Below are 13,442 nucleotides of genomic sequence, written 5' to 3' on the forward strand. Positions count from 1 at the left end.
TACATACATACATACATACATACATATATACATAAATAAATAAATGAAATAACATTAAAAATCAGATATGGGTCAGGCGGTGGTGGTGCACGCCTTTAATCCCAGCACTTGGGAAGTAGAGGCAGGTGGATCTCTGTGAGTTGGAGGCCAGCCTGGTCTATGGAGTGAGTTCTAGGACAGGCACCAAAACTACACAGAGAAATCCTGTCTCAAAAAAACAAAACAAAAAAATCAGATATGGGAAGGAAGACCAATTAGGTTCTTCCAGTTAGGTTCTCAACCTGTGCGTCACAACTCCTTTGGGGGTCAAATGACCCTTTCACAGGGGTTGTATATCAGATATTTACATTATGATTCATAACAGTAGCAAAATTACAGTTAAGAAGTAGCAACAAAATAAATTTATGGTTGGGGTCACTACAACATGAGGAACTGTATTAAAGGGCCACAGCATTAGGGAGGTTGAGAATGACTGAGTTAGGTTATATAAACCTTCTAAAACTCTTCATGAAGATCTAGAAGAGAAATTTGAAGGTTCTAAATATAAATGATACTAGGATGGGAATGCTCAATGCCCTGTTTGGCTCAAGGCACCTCATAGGCACGTGTTGAGATTACTAGTAATGTAAGGTCAATTAAAAGGTGTATATATGGAAAATATAAACAGCCATAGAAAAGCAGGTGTTTGATAGTAACTATGACAACTGCAGCTTGAGGAAGCATCAAAACAATTTAGCTGGAAACAAAACAGTAACAATGTTGGTGCTGCTTTGAATGGTGTATATGTAATCTTAGAAAGTAAAGCATCTTGTCACATGTCTCTGATCTCAGCACTCCAAAGGCAGTGGCAGATAGATCTGAGTTTGAGGCCAGACTGGTCTACATATCAATTTCCAGATCAGCCAGAATTATGTAATGAGACCCTATTTCAAAAAGACAAAAAATTAGAAAGTAATAATCTAGAATTTTATATGTAGGGTTTTTTAAAACCTATAATGCTTTATTTTATTGGTAGTAATAAAAAGACAAATTATAATTATGCATATACAACATTAAAAATAAAAGTTAATGTAAAATAACAGGCAAACTTTATGTGTGTGTATACATATGTCAAACTTATCAAAATTATGCTTTGGGATTTCATTTTCTCAATGATACAACAATTCAATTTCTAAACATGGATTAATACCTTAAAGATATCTAAGATATTTATATGGATGAATTCATAAACACAAGATATCACTGGTGTTGATTCCATGAAAAAATTTCAAACTATGCAAACTATTTCAAACTTTAATGTACAAGTTAGATATGTATTTTTAAACTTTGTTGAGCTTACTTTAAATACATTTTTTAAAATTTTATTTTATGTGCATTGGTGTGAAGGTGTCAGATTCCCTGGAACTGGAGTTTCATACAGTTGCGAGCTGTCATGTGGATGCTGGGAATTAAACCCGTGTCCTCCAGAAGAGCAGCCAACCCCGAGCTGTCTCTCCAGCCCCTTTACATACATTTTAAGGAAACAGTTTATAATCAATTCTGTTCCGATTTGGGTCTATATACATGTTCGTTTGGTTAGCTTTTTTTTTTTAAGGTTGTATTTTAATTGCATTGCTCCTCTTTCTTCCCTCCAAATCCTTACATATAGGTTTTTTTAATAGGGTTTTTTTTTTTTTTCATTATAGTGTTCATAATGCTTCAACCCAGAATAATGACTCCCAACAGGTAAGACAATAGTGAGTTCCTAAGACACCAGAGCACATAGTTAATTTGACTGTCATGTATTAATGGGATTTTTGTAGTGTATGATATTACAAGTTTTGTACATTTCTTACCCCCAACACTTCTCTTGTTTTACTAAGATACTGATGGTTTGTATTTTCTGTCCCTATAACTCTGGGGCATCAGTACGTTGTGAATGTTTATTTACTATCTAAAATTAGTGTATTAAAATTCAAACATTTAATTATATTATATTTATGTACTATATAGATGGCACTCCATTTTAATGTTGTATTTCTTGGCATTAGTATTTCTGTTTGTTAATATTTGACCTTACTTATAGGCAAAACAAATGACTTTTATAATTTTTGCCCCAAGGCTTGGAGTATGAGGTCTCCTGTGCCTGTGACTTCTTCCTCATCTTCTGGTTCGGTGCTGGTGGAGATAGAGAACCTTCCACCGAATTCTGCAGTAAACCAACACGACAGAAAATGGTTTGTTAACTTCCTAAACCAAAATCTTTCTTGCATAATTATATTCTGAACTTTTAAGCTATAATCTTGAATCACTTTAATTGATTGAAAACAAATTATTCATATTTGTGAACTGAAAAGGAGCTAGACTGAGCAGTCAGGGATGGTGAGCATAAGGTTTGTAGATGAGAAGGGAGGACAGTTGTCTAGAGGCAGAAGATAAGACAGCTTTACTTTCATTAATGTGATCTGGAGTGATTGATTAAAGCCTGAAAAAAAAAAAAAAAAGAAAAATATTCCAGTTTGGGGAACTAGAGAAATAATTCAATGAAAGTAAAGCTATTTATGTAAATGGTAAATACACAAATATGGATACTTTGTGGCTTGTTGGATTTAATCAGTTGGGTTTGTGCTTTCCTAGAAAGCTCTGTGGCTTGGGGAGGGCTCGTTGGAAATTATTTGGGCCCAGTGGTCCTATGGATGTATCATCTGTTCAAGCTTTCTGTCTGTTTATTGGATGCACTTGGATGATTCATGGTATTTCTCTCTTTCTCTTGCTCTTAATTTGTTAATAGCTGGAACTTGATGAGTGTCTGTGGTGATCTCAAGGTTTGGGTCAGCTTTCTGTGCAGCCGGTTCTTCCTTCATGGTGGTGGGTCAGCAGTGGTTGGTGACTGTCTCTGGTCTGTGCTATGCACTCCTTTCACTGGTATTGTTGGCTTAACTAACGGCAGGTTGCTTTGCTGTGATGGTTGGATGTATTTTATTTCAGTCCCAGATAACATGCAGTTAAAATTGAGGAGGATTTTCTCCCTTGTTTTGTCCTTTTGTAGTAAGTATATATATATATATATGGGAATATGATATAGTGTATTTAGGTACGTATGCATATGTACATACCAAAAGGGTGACAGATGAGGCCTACAAATGTCCGGTTTTAGTCTTTAGGACATTGTAAGTTTCCATTTCTTGAAGATAAGAGGCCAGCAAGCAGCTGTGCACCATCTCTTGAATGTGCCACTGAAGTCCATTGTCACACGAAGACAGTAACCAGACTTCAACTGCAGAAGAACTGTCATAATGGACACATGTCTTTCTTTAATACCAAGTGAGAACCTGATTAGTTTACATCCTGTTATGACTCTGTCTTTATTGAATTCCATTTTAATGAGTGCATATTTCAATCTGTTTAATTTGATTTGTTAGGCACTACCAGTTCCTTTGGTTTAGCCTTTAGAGAGAATATTGAATTTGAGTTTCAAGAGAAATGAACAAACTTGGAGCTGTGTGTCCTCTTTCTACACATGGTTGTGCTGACACCTCCTTTGATGGAGTGGAGTAGAGACAACCCTGAACACCTGAGGAGCCTCCGAGTCTGTCAGCAGGGCACGGAACTGAACGTGCAGCTGATATGGCTTAGAGCTAGTGACTCTCCAGCCTTCATTGCAGTGCGTGCAGTCTGCCTCTGTTTCTGCATGCTTGGATTTCAGGTCTGAAACAGTCCTCCTGTAGAAGTGGGAACAAAGTTTGGAGACTGATGACTGGGCGGCAGCACAAAATGTGGAACATCCTGCTTCTGGCAGATGATTTGGAGCCAATTGAATTTTAACCCATCTCCTGTTGACGTCTTCAGCTTGTTTCCCCGATATCTTTAATGAAACCATTAACTAGGTGAATGATTTAATGTCAGTATGAGAATTTGTTAAGCTATTTCATATCACATAAATTGTTTATTAACAAGAAGCCAGATGACAGTGCTTGAGAGGCTGAGACTAAGAGTCTATTGCGTCCTGGGATTTGAGTCCAGCCTGAGCAACAAGTAGCCATATCTCAAAACAAAATAAAGCATGCCTGTAGTCTCAGCGCTTGAGCAGAAGGCACAGGTAGACTGTGATCCCAGGCTAGCCCAGGATAGCCTGTGTAGTAAGACCTAGCCCTATCAAAAACACAAAAAAGTAGAACTTAGGAAATCTCGCATCTATAAACCAGAACATAAACCGAATCGATTTTCTAAATTTTTAGAGATTCTAAATCAAGAGTCATGAATTTTGCTTGTTAGGTCTGATGAACAAGTTGAATTTCAGTAGAAGGGAATAAAATGATGAAAAATTAAGTTAATATTTTATTGAATTTGAAAAATACTTTTTTAAAAAAATCTAGATTTTAGGTGCTTTTTGTATTTGAATAATCTTTTCCCTTGATAGTTATATGAAGTGTGTGCTGCCCTTGTCCCATCACAAAAGCTTGGTTTTGAGCCAGGGCGGGTGTTTATTTCTACTGGAGGACTCTTGGGACTCTGTCCAGATACACGTCCATGTCTGTGAATGTCTGCCCTCTAAACCTCCCCCACTCCCACCCCCACCCCCGTGCTGCACACTTCCTGCACTCCATCTGCGCCTGTCGCATCTCAGTCTGTGCTCCTGTGAACTCCGAATTCAGAAAGTACAATCCTTACCGTTAATTTGGAGCACTGATGCGAACTTGCTTCATAGCTATGAGCAGGGGTTTTTTTTTGTTTTGTTTTTTTAAGATTTATTTATTTATTATGTATAAAGTGTCCTGCCTGCATACATGCCTGCAGGCCAGAAGAGGGCACCAGATCTCGTTATAGATGGTTGTGAGACATCATGTGGGTGCTGGGAAATGAACTCAGGACCTTTGGAAGAGCAGCCAGTGCTCTTAACCTCTGAGCCATCTCTCCAGCCCAAGCAGGGTTTTTTAATACTCCTGAATTTTGTTTCCTGGATTATATTTTTTTTAAATCATGTAAGTTTGGAAATCATTTTTATAATTGCCCTTTCCATAAATGTCTCTGTCTTTCAGTAGAATCTAGTATTCTAATATTTGCATAAACTCTGCTTAGATTTTTTCTTTATTTCACTAGAATTCCAAACAACATTTCTACCTTGGAATGTCCCAGCAGCAGCAGGGACAGATAGATAACATGTTTTGCCCTCTTTGACTTTCCTTCATTAATTAATTTCCTTAACTAATTCTAGTTACATGTGTTTTCATATTGGTGTTTTCCGTTACCTGAACCATGTAACTGGATTTCTCCCCTGCTCTTCTTGACTGTTAGCACTGCATGGGAACTGCTCACCATAGTGGTGCATGCTGGTCACATTGCCCTTCTCCTTCACACATCCATGTTCTCTGTTCCTGTTGACTAACTGTACTCCCACTCCTCAACCATCTAGGCTCTCTGCTACCAGTGACTGCTGTCAACGTGGTGGAAACCAGTGGAACACAAGGGCCCTGCCCCCACCCCAGACTGCACACAGAAACTACACTGACTTTGTCCATGAGCACAATGTGAAGAATGCAGGAGCCCATCATGATGCTCACTTTTCTGGCCCTGCAGGCATGACCGAGATATGAGTTGTTACGCCTTTTAGGCCATGGAACTCTGTCATCCAAGTCGATAATGTATTTTGTGGCGTTTATAGAGGTTGATTCCATTAGAAGTATTGGAGAGAACCTATTTCATTCTGAGTCACTAGTTACGCAGTGCTGTGACTGACTTCTTCTGTGGAAGGGAAGAGGATCTGAAGAAGCTGTAAGCTGTCACTCACAGTGGCGGGTGTTGCTGTGTTGAAGGGTGTGCATACCACTGTGGCCTGGGAAGGGTTTTCATAACACTAGCATTTAACACATCCCTCAGTGCATCTCTTAGGATGGTCCTGTTTATGATAAACAGTCAGTTGTCATCTTCCACATGGCATCTAGTAGACGGAGTTTAAAGGTACCGTGTCCAGTCATGGTGCTGTAATAATACTGTCCTCACACACTGCTTTCTAAAGTGACCGTGCCGTCATTCCAGCTGCGTACCTGTGGTTCTAGTACACATTTACTGTGCTTTATTTTTTAATAAACATTTGTTACCACAGGACTAGAAATTGCACTAACAGTATGATTCATGTAGAGAGATAAGACTGAATGGTTACCTTATTAGCAGATGGATATACCAAATGCAAAATGAAAGCTTTCTTTGCTCATTCCTTCTTTCTTTCACATTGAAAATCCTTGACAGATCACTCAGGTTTGTAACACCTTCATAATCTGGCCTTATCCAGCCTTGAAAATAAAGTTCTGAAGTGAAAATGGTACCATTTTGAGATGGGTTGCATATATTTCACACTTTTAGTCCTTTTTGAACTTTGCCAGATAGTTAATTTAAGCTTTTTTATTTAATTCATTGGAGGCAAATTAGCTGGTAAAGTACATTTCGGATGATTGAGACACTACTAAGAAGAAGCAATATTTCCTCTCACAATTATTTTAAACTTTAGAAAACTTTCTGAGCTTTAAGAAGAAATTTGAAGGTTTATATTAAGAACTGTTGATGCTTTGAAATAAGCTTTTTTATAAACAGCGTATTGTTTAACTGGTCCTGTGAAGCTGAGGTTGGCTTCATCTTGCAGGTTCTCTCTGCTGGGGATGAAGATGACTTCAGAGGGCTTTGATAGTCGACTCCTGGTGCAGATAGAATGGGGCTTGTTGGTAGGAAACAGATGTGTAACCCAAAACAATTTAGAGCATGGAATTCGTAGGCAAGTCTTGATCTGCTTTATCATCATATAAGGGGATCATTGCCTAAATTTACTATAGATAGATACAGGATGGGTGTCCAAAATATTAACATATCCTGAATAAAGCAGATGCATATCTTACCTACCCTAACCTTTTAGACAATCACCATCTAGTGTGCTTTTAAAAGGCACTAATGTATGATCCTCTGAGGTTTATTTTGTTTTGTTTTGTCTTTGTTTGTTTGGTTTTGCTTAGATTATAGTTACTAAATATTCTCTATGGTGCTTTTTTTTTTTCTTTTTAGTTTTAAGACTTGTTTATTCTTGTTTATTTTGTATGAATGGATGTTTCACCTGCTTGTATATCTGTGTATCTGTATACCACATTAGTGTGGTGCCTTTGGAGGCCTGATGAGGTATTGGATCCCCTGGAACAGGAGTTGTGGATACTTGTTAGCTGACATGTGGGTGCAGGAAATTGAACCTGTGTCCTCTGGAAGAGCAACCAGTGCTTTTTTTTTTTTTTTCTTTTTTGGAAACAGGGTTTCTCTGTTTAGCCCTGTCTGTCCTGGAACTCACTCTATAGACCAGGCTGGCCTCGAACTCACAGAGATCCACCTACCTGTGCCTCCCAAGTGCTCAGACTAAAGGCGTGCGCCACCACCACCCGGCTGTAACAAGTGCTCTTAATGCCAAAACCATCGCTCTAGCCTTTTTTTTTTTCTTGAAAGTACTTAGATCGTAACATTCTAAGCCCAGAAGCTCTGCTTTATGCTATGAAAAGACTTAGTAGATATGAATGTAATGAAAGGCACTAGGATTTCCATAATACAATTGAGTCACAATGAGTAAAAGACTTGCCCTTTTTTTTACGAAGCCTCATGGCTCAGTATCACATAACTCAAATCCTGAAGTCTTAGGTCTGACACTGGTACAATGAGCGCCTCCTGTATATCCTAGCAAATTGACTTTTAGAAGTCTGAAAGGCTGTAACCAAAGAGTCATATTTCAGTTTATATTGGAGGCAGTCATCTTTATTCTTAGAATTTGAGATAGCCAATAGTGTTTGATCTGAATGGTGCAGAATCTCGTCATGGGTTTTCTTTCTTTGAAACTTAGTTATGAAATAATTTATTATTAAACTTCTAATGGGGAAAAAAAGTTATACAATAAAAGACAGAGGGCAGTAGAATCATGTCTCCCAAGTGTCCTATGTGCTTTAGGCTCTCATATGGAGCATCCCTAGTCTAAATCTTAAGTCTCCAGATAACTGATATGCTAACAGTTTCTCACCTGTTACAGGTTGCACTTTAGAGCCCTCAGCAAGCAGACCAAGAGTATTACATCTATTTGACTGTTGGGCCATGTATAGGAAAACATAGATGACTTAGGTGCCATCCCATAAGTACTTTATGTGCGTGCGTGTGCACGCATGCACAAATATTTGAAAATCTAAACTGAAATGGAAAACATTTCTAGTTCCAAGAATTTTGGATAGGGGATATCCAGCCTGTATTATAAATTTTTGCTCTTGTGACTGGTAGTCTCAAGATGGCAATACATGTTTCTGTAGCAGTGAGGGATTTACAAGTAGTTCAGCCTAAATAAATAAATGTCTGTGATATATTTCTGCTCTTATGGTACCATTTGTTCAGTGATCAAAGTCCTAGGCTTGAAGGTAGAGAGTGAGATAATGCAGAAGGTAAAAGCACTTACCATTAAGCCTGATGACCGGAGTTTCACCCTGGAACCCATATGTGAGAAGGAGAGAAGGAGCTACCCTAGTTGCTTTCTGTCAGCTGTGTGTGTACACATGCAAATAAAAGAGATCTTTTTAAAAAATCAGTGTTTGAAGCTAACCTGCACCTATACTTCCAGATGTTTAGAAGGCTGAAATAGAAGGCTCTTTCATGCCTGGGCATTTGAAACCAACCTGAGCAACATAGTGAAACCCCTGTCTCAATGAAACAGAATAAATAAGTAATCTAGACTAGAGAAATCTTTCTTCCAGAAGCACCGTGCTGTGGCATGTCCTTTTGATCAAAGGGAATCGTCAGCACAGAACTCCATGTTCACGTACTGAGTAGTGTTTGGCTAGTTCTGGTGAATATAACTGCAACATTTGAGTTATATTGGTTGTCTTCTGTTGGGTTTTTATAGATGGGATGGTTGTGACAGAAAAGCTTCATAAATGAGCTGGTGATCATTCTTTTATGGTAAAAACATTCTGCTGGGCATGGTAATTCATGCATGAAGAGGGTGAGGCAGGAGGATTGCCACGAGTATTAGACCCTCAAAAAACAAAATTCATAGGTTTTTACCTATCTATAAGTACGATCTCATTTTTTTCTGATCTTGAAATGCTAATCATTTGTACATTTTAAATGAAGTTACATAAGTATTATCTGTCTCTTTTTATTTTTTTAATTTGAAGATTATAAAAAATTTATTTATTATGGAAGAAATTCAAGAACAACCAGTTAAATTCTTATCTGCATGCTACTCATTACAACCAGGAAGCATTAAATGCTTACATCATGAAGAAGGCCACGAGAAAGAATGCACTGAGAGGGAGGGCTCTCGGGTCTCCTGTAGTCAGACACCAGGGCTGTAGACATTGAGGATAAACCAATGCACCTGTTCTTTAGAGCAGCTAACATACCAACATTTTAATACTGTATCAGCTTACTTCAAATAGTGATTTGAGAGTGTTAGCACACGCCTCTAATCCCAGTACTTAGTCAAGAGCAAGAGTGCAAGGCCAGCGCAGTTACATAGCAAATTCCAGGCCAGACAGTAAACAAAAGTAAAAACATTTTTTTTGCAAGGAAGTGACCTACAGACATGCACCCCACGTGCACACGTACACAAGTGTTAGACCAGCCACAAAATGTTAAACTCTTGAGTGGAGCTTGTTAGTTGCTAACATTACCTGGGATGTAAATGTTACTATGTAAATATATCAGGATATAGAAACATAACATATATAGAACTGTATGACATAAAAATATTATACTAATGAAGGAGAGTGAGATAGCTTATTTTTTAGGCTAATACAGTTCATTGCAGCCCCCTCCCATCCCCACTCCCCGTGCTAGGGATTGAACTCAGGGCCTTGTACATGGTAAGTACTCTCACTGAGCCACATCCCCAGCTTGTTTATTTCTCTGCTTTAGTACATAGACATTTACTTGACATTTGATTGATGTGGTAATGATTTTGATTTGTTAACAGTGCTAGGTGACTTTTGTATTTTCACTATGACACAATTTTATCTTTCCATTTTGCCAAATTAGTAGCTGTGGGAGGTTAGGAGAGTCCTGAGTCTTGACTTGAAGGCCAAAGAAGGGTACCTACTGTGGAGGAACCTGGCTTCCCGGGCTCATGACTCATCCTCAGCTTGGTATCACTCCATCCCCCTTTGTATTCCTAAACGTGAACCAAAGAGGTTAAAGAGGTTGGGAACTGGTGGTTCTCTGTTGATCCAGCCCTGACAGGGAGGCAGTGGATAGGCTCAAACGGGGATGCTCAGGCCTTTCCCTCAGCAAGCTCTTCTTTCCTACCTAGATTTCCAGTGCCCTTAATGGTAAGTTTGGTGACATTGGGTTTGAAAATAATACCACATTGCATAAATTTATTTTATTCTTAATAATATGAGTTTGCAAAAATAAAACATTGGTGCCAGTACCACTTGGTGTTTCTCTTACGTTTTAGTTTTATTTTTGCTGTTACTGTGTGTCCATTCCATGGTGCATGTGAAGGTCAGAGAGCAACTCTGTGGAGTCATTTCCTCCTACTTTTATGTGGTTTCTAGAATTGAACTCAGCTTACCAGGCTTGCAAGGCAAGTTCTTTTACCTGCTGAGCTGTCTTGCCAATCTTTTTTATATTTTAATATAAATTATACCACAGCATTAATTACGTCTTCCTGTCAGAATTGTTATGAACACTCACATGTAGAATACTTTGACGTAAAAGCTTCACTTTGAAACATTAATCTTGGTGGTATAGAAATTATGACATCATGGCCAGAAAGATAGGCAGGTTAAAGGTTCTTAAGCCTAGTGACCTGAGTTTGATCCCTGGGACTAACTCTCACTGGTTGTCTTCTGATCTCCACATGGTGGCATGGAACACACACGTGTACACAAAGTAATTTCAAAAAATAAAAATAAACGAGCACATGAAGCACATCAGTTTCCATGTAAAATATGTTAAACATCATTTTTCACTAATTCCTGTCTGTTGCTAATTAGTACTTGAACTTTGAGCAGTAGAATGTGTTTCAAGATTGATTGATGAAAGCAGTCTGTGACCTTATTGCTGGGAGTGTAGAACTCATTCTTGTTCTCAGGATTTTTTTTTAACTAACTGATTACCTAAGGTTGTGTTCCCAAGAAGCAGCTAGCTGTGGCCTCAGTTGGAAGTGGCTGAGCATGAGTGAGCTTTTTACAGTGTGTTCCTGACAGCTGGCCAGCACTGTGTTTATAGTGGCAGGAAAAAGATAACCTAACCTGGAGAGTAACGTTGTAGCTAGAGTTTTCCTGCCTTGCCCACAGTCAGGACAAATCTCTGTCACCCGCCAGTCCCACAGCCCTCAGACCCAACCAAGTAAACACAGAGACTTATATTGCTTACAAACTGTATGGCCGTGGCAGGCTTCTTGATAGCTGTTCTTATAGCTTAAATTAATCCATTTCCATAAATCTATACCTTGCCACGTGGCTCATGGCTTACCGGTACTTTACATCTTCCTTGTCCTGGCGGCAGCTCCAGGCAGTGACTCCTGCCTTCCTGTTCTTTTATTTCTCCTCTCTGTTAGTCCCGCCTATACTTCCTGCCTAGCCACGGGCCAATCAGTGTTTTATTTATTGACCAATCAGAGCAACTTGACATACAGACCATCCCCCAGCACAGCCAAGTGCAGATCATCTCAGACACCTGCACTCAGGCCTGTGGTCCTAATCATCCTCTATGCGGACCTGCTGGGTAAAGCCACGAGGAACCCAAGAACAGGCTCCCACAGGACATACAGAACATCCCACAGCATAACATCCTCCAAGGATTGGGACTGAAGACTTCTTGAGTGTTGTAATAAACTTTCACCTCCTCTTTAAAAAATAGATTCAACAGTAATAATTCTATTTGTTGCTGTTATTGGGCAAAAAAAGTTTGGTTTTGGAGCCGGGTGGTGGTGGCCCATGCCTTTAATCCCAGCACTCAGGAGGCACAAGCAGGCGGATCTCTGTAAGTTCGAGGCCAGCCTGGTCTACAGAGTGAGCTCCAGGATAGCCAGAGCTATAACACAGAGAAACCCTGTCTGGGGCGGGGGCGGGGGGGGGGGGGTGTTTTTGTTTTGACTCACTTTAATGAAGAATATGTAAATACATTAGTTTATGGCTAGGAATTGCAACAAATTGCATAGTCTTTAAGAAATATCTTGCTACAGGAGCTAATCATTGTTTATAAAATCGGGGTTAGTTGGAGGGTAATTGCTAGCTTGCCTCATCTGTGGAGCTAATGCGGTTGCACTAAGAGGGATTATGCAAAGCCCCTCAGAGTGTATGTAATGTGTCATTCAAAAATGGGCTTGTTCACATAGCATAGGTTTGCTTCTAGTCCAGCCATTGAGCTTTGGGGCATCATATTTAATTGTAGGCTCTAGAGTTTAAAGAAACAGGTTTAATAAATTACATTAATTCTTCCTTGGGATACATTAGCAAAACCCTGGGGGAGTCTTTGGAAAGACCTGAGAAGATTTAGATAATTATGTGTATCCAGTTTATCAGTCATACTGATGCAGTTAACAGTTGGAATTATGGTTGATGCATGGCCTTAAGATCTAGAGTTCCAGGTTATCTTCTGCTACATGGTGAGTTAGTTCAAGGCTAGTCTGAGCTACATGAGACCGTGCCTCAAAAATAAACAAAAGTATTTGAGTGAATTGGAAAGGTGACTGTTGACCCAGAAAAAATTAATTGATTGACTAATTTTAAGTTTTTAAGTGAAAAAATATTTAGAAGTTATAATCTTTTTTTAGTCCTGTCCCTGCTGGAGCACAACGTAGAGCAGTGGTTCACAACCTGTGGGTCATGACTCCTTTGGGGGCTCAAACCTTTTCACAGGGCTCACTATCAGATAGCCTGCATATCAGATATTTACATTATGATTTGTAACAGTAGCAAAATTACAGTTTTGAAGTAGCAATAAAATTTCTGCTTGGGGGAGTCACCACAACATGAGGAACTGTATTAAAGGGTTGCAGCATTAGAAAAGCTGAGAACCACTGATGTAGAGCAAGCTGGCCTTGAACTCAGAGATCCACCTGCCTCTACCTCCTAAGTGCTGGGATTAAAGACATGCACCACCATGCCAAGTTCTTGATACCTTTTAAAAAATATTCTTGCCAGGCGGTCTACAGAGTGAGTTCCAGGACAGGCTCCAAAGCTACACAGAGAAACCCTGTCTCCAAAAAATAGAAACAAATAAACAAAAAATTCTTGTGTGCAAGTTTGGGAATACCTTCCTTCCATGATACACATGTGGGAAGTTAGAGGACAGCTTTTGGGAGTTGGTTCTCTCCTTATTCCTTCATATGGCTTCCAGGGGTGAACCTAGGTCATCAGGCTTGCAAGGCAGTGATTTCCCTGTTGGGCCATCTCTGTCCTTATTTAAATGTCAATCAAGATACATCTTTGATTCTCCCATCTTTATGCATA

The 13,442-nt window shown here is 39.2% G+C and overlaps 1 protein-coding gene across 7 annotated transcripts in view; it reads left to right on the top strand.

Moving 5' to 3' along the window:
* The window catches only part of Epb41l5 (erythrocyte membrane protein band 4.1 like 5), a 121,399-nt gene that overhangs the window by 54,102 nt on the left and 53,855 nt on the right, over positions 1 to 13,442 (top strand). For 5 of the 7 annotated variants that reach the window (XM_028879804.2, XM_028879805.2, XM_037211481.1 and 2 more), the window contains 2 exons: positions 1,686 to 1,725; positions 2,101 to 2,216. The exons of 1 other annotated variant lie outside the window; for it this stretch is intronic. In XM_028879804.2, the coding sequence (XP_028735637.1) occupies positions 1,686 to 1,725; positions 2,101 to 2,216 (156 nt within the window). Of the gene's footprint in view, positions 1 to 1,685; positions 1,726 to 2,100; positions 2,217 to 5,392; positions 6,302 to 13,442 lie in introns of those variants that run through there. One more of the 7 variants, XM_028879807.2, reaches the window with a different exon arrangement.

The sequence above is a fragment of the Peromyscus leucopus genome, chromosome 15, assembly GCF_004664715.2.
Source record: "Peromyscus leucopus breed LL Stock chromosome 15, UCI_PerLeu_2.1, whole genome shotgun sequence".
Classification (NCBI taxonomy): Eukaryota; Metazoa; Chordata; class Mammalia; order Rodentia; family Cricetidae; genus Peromyscus; species Peromyscus leucopus.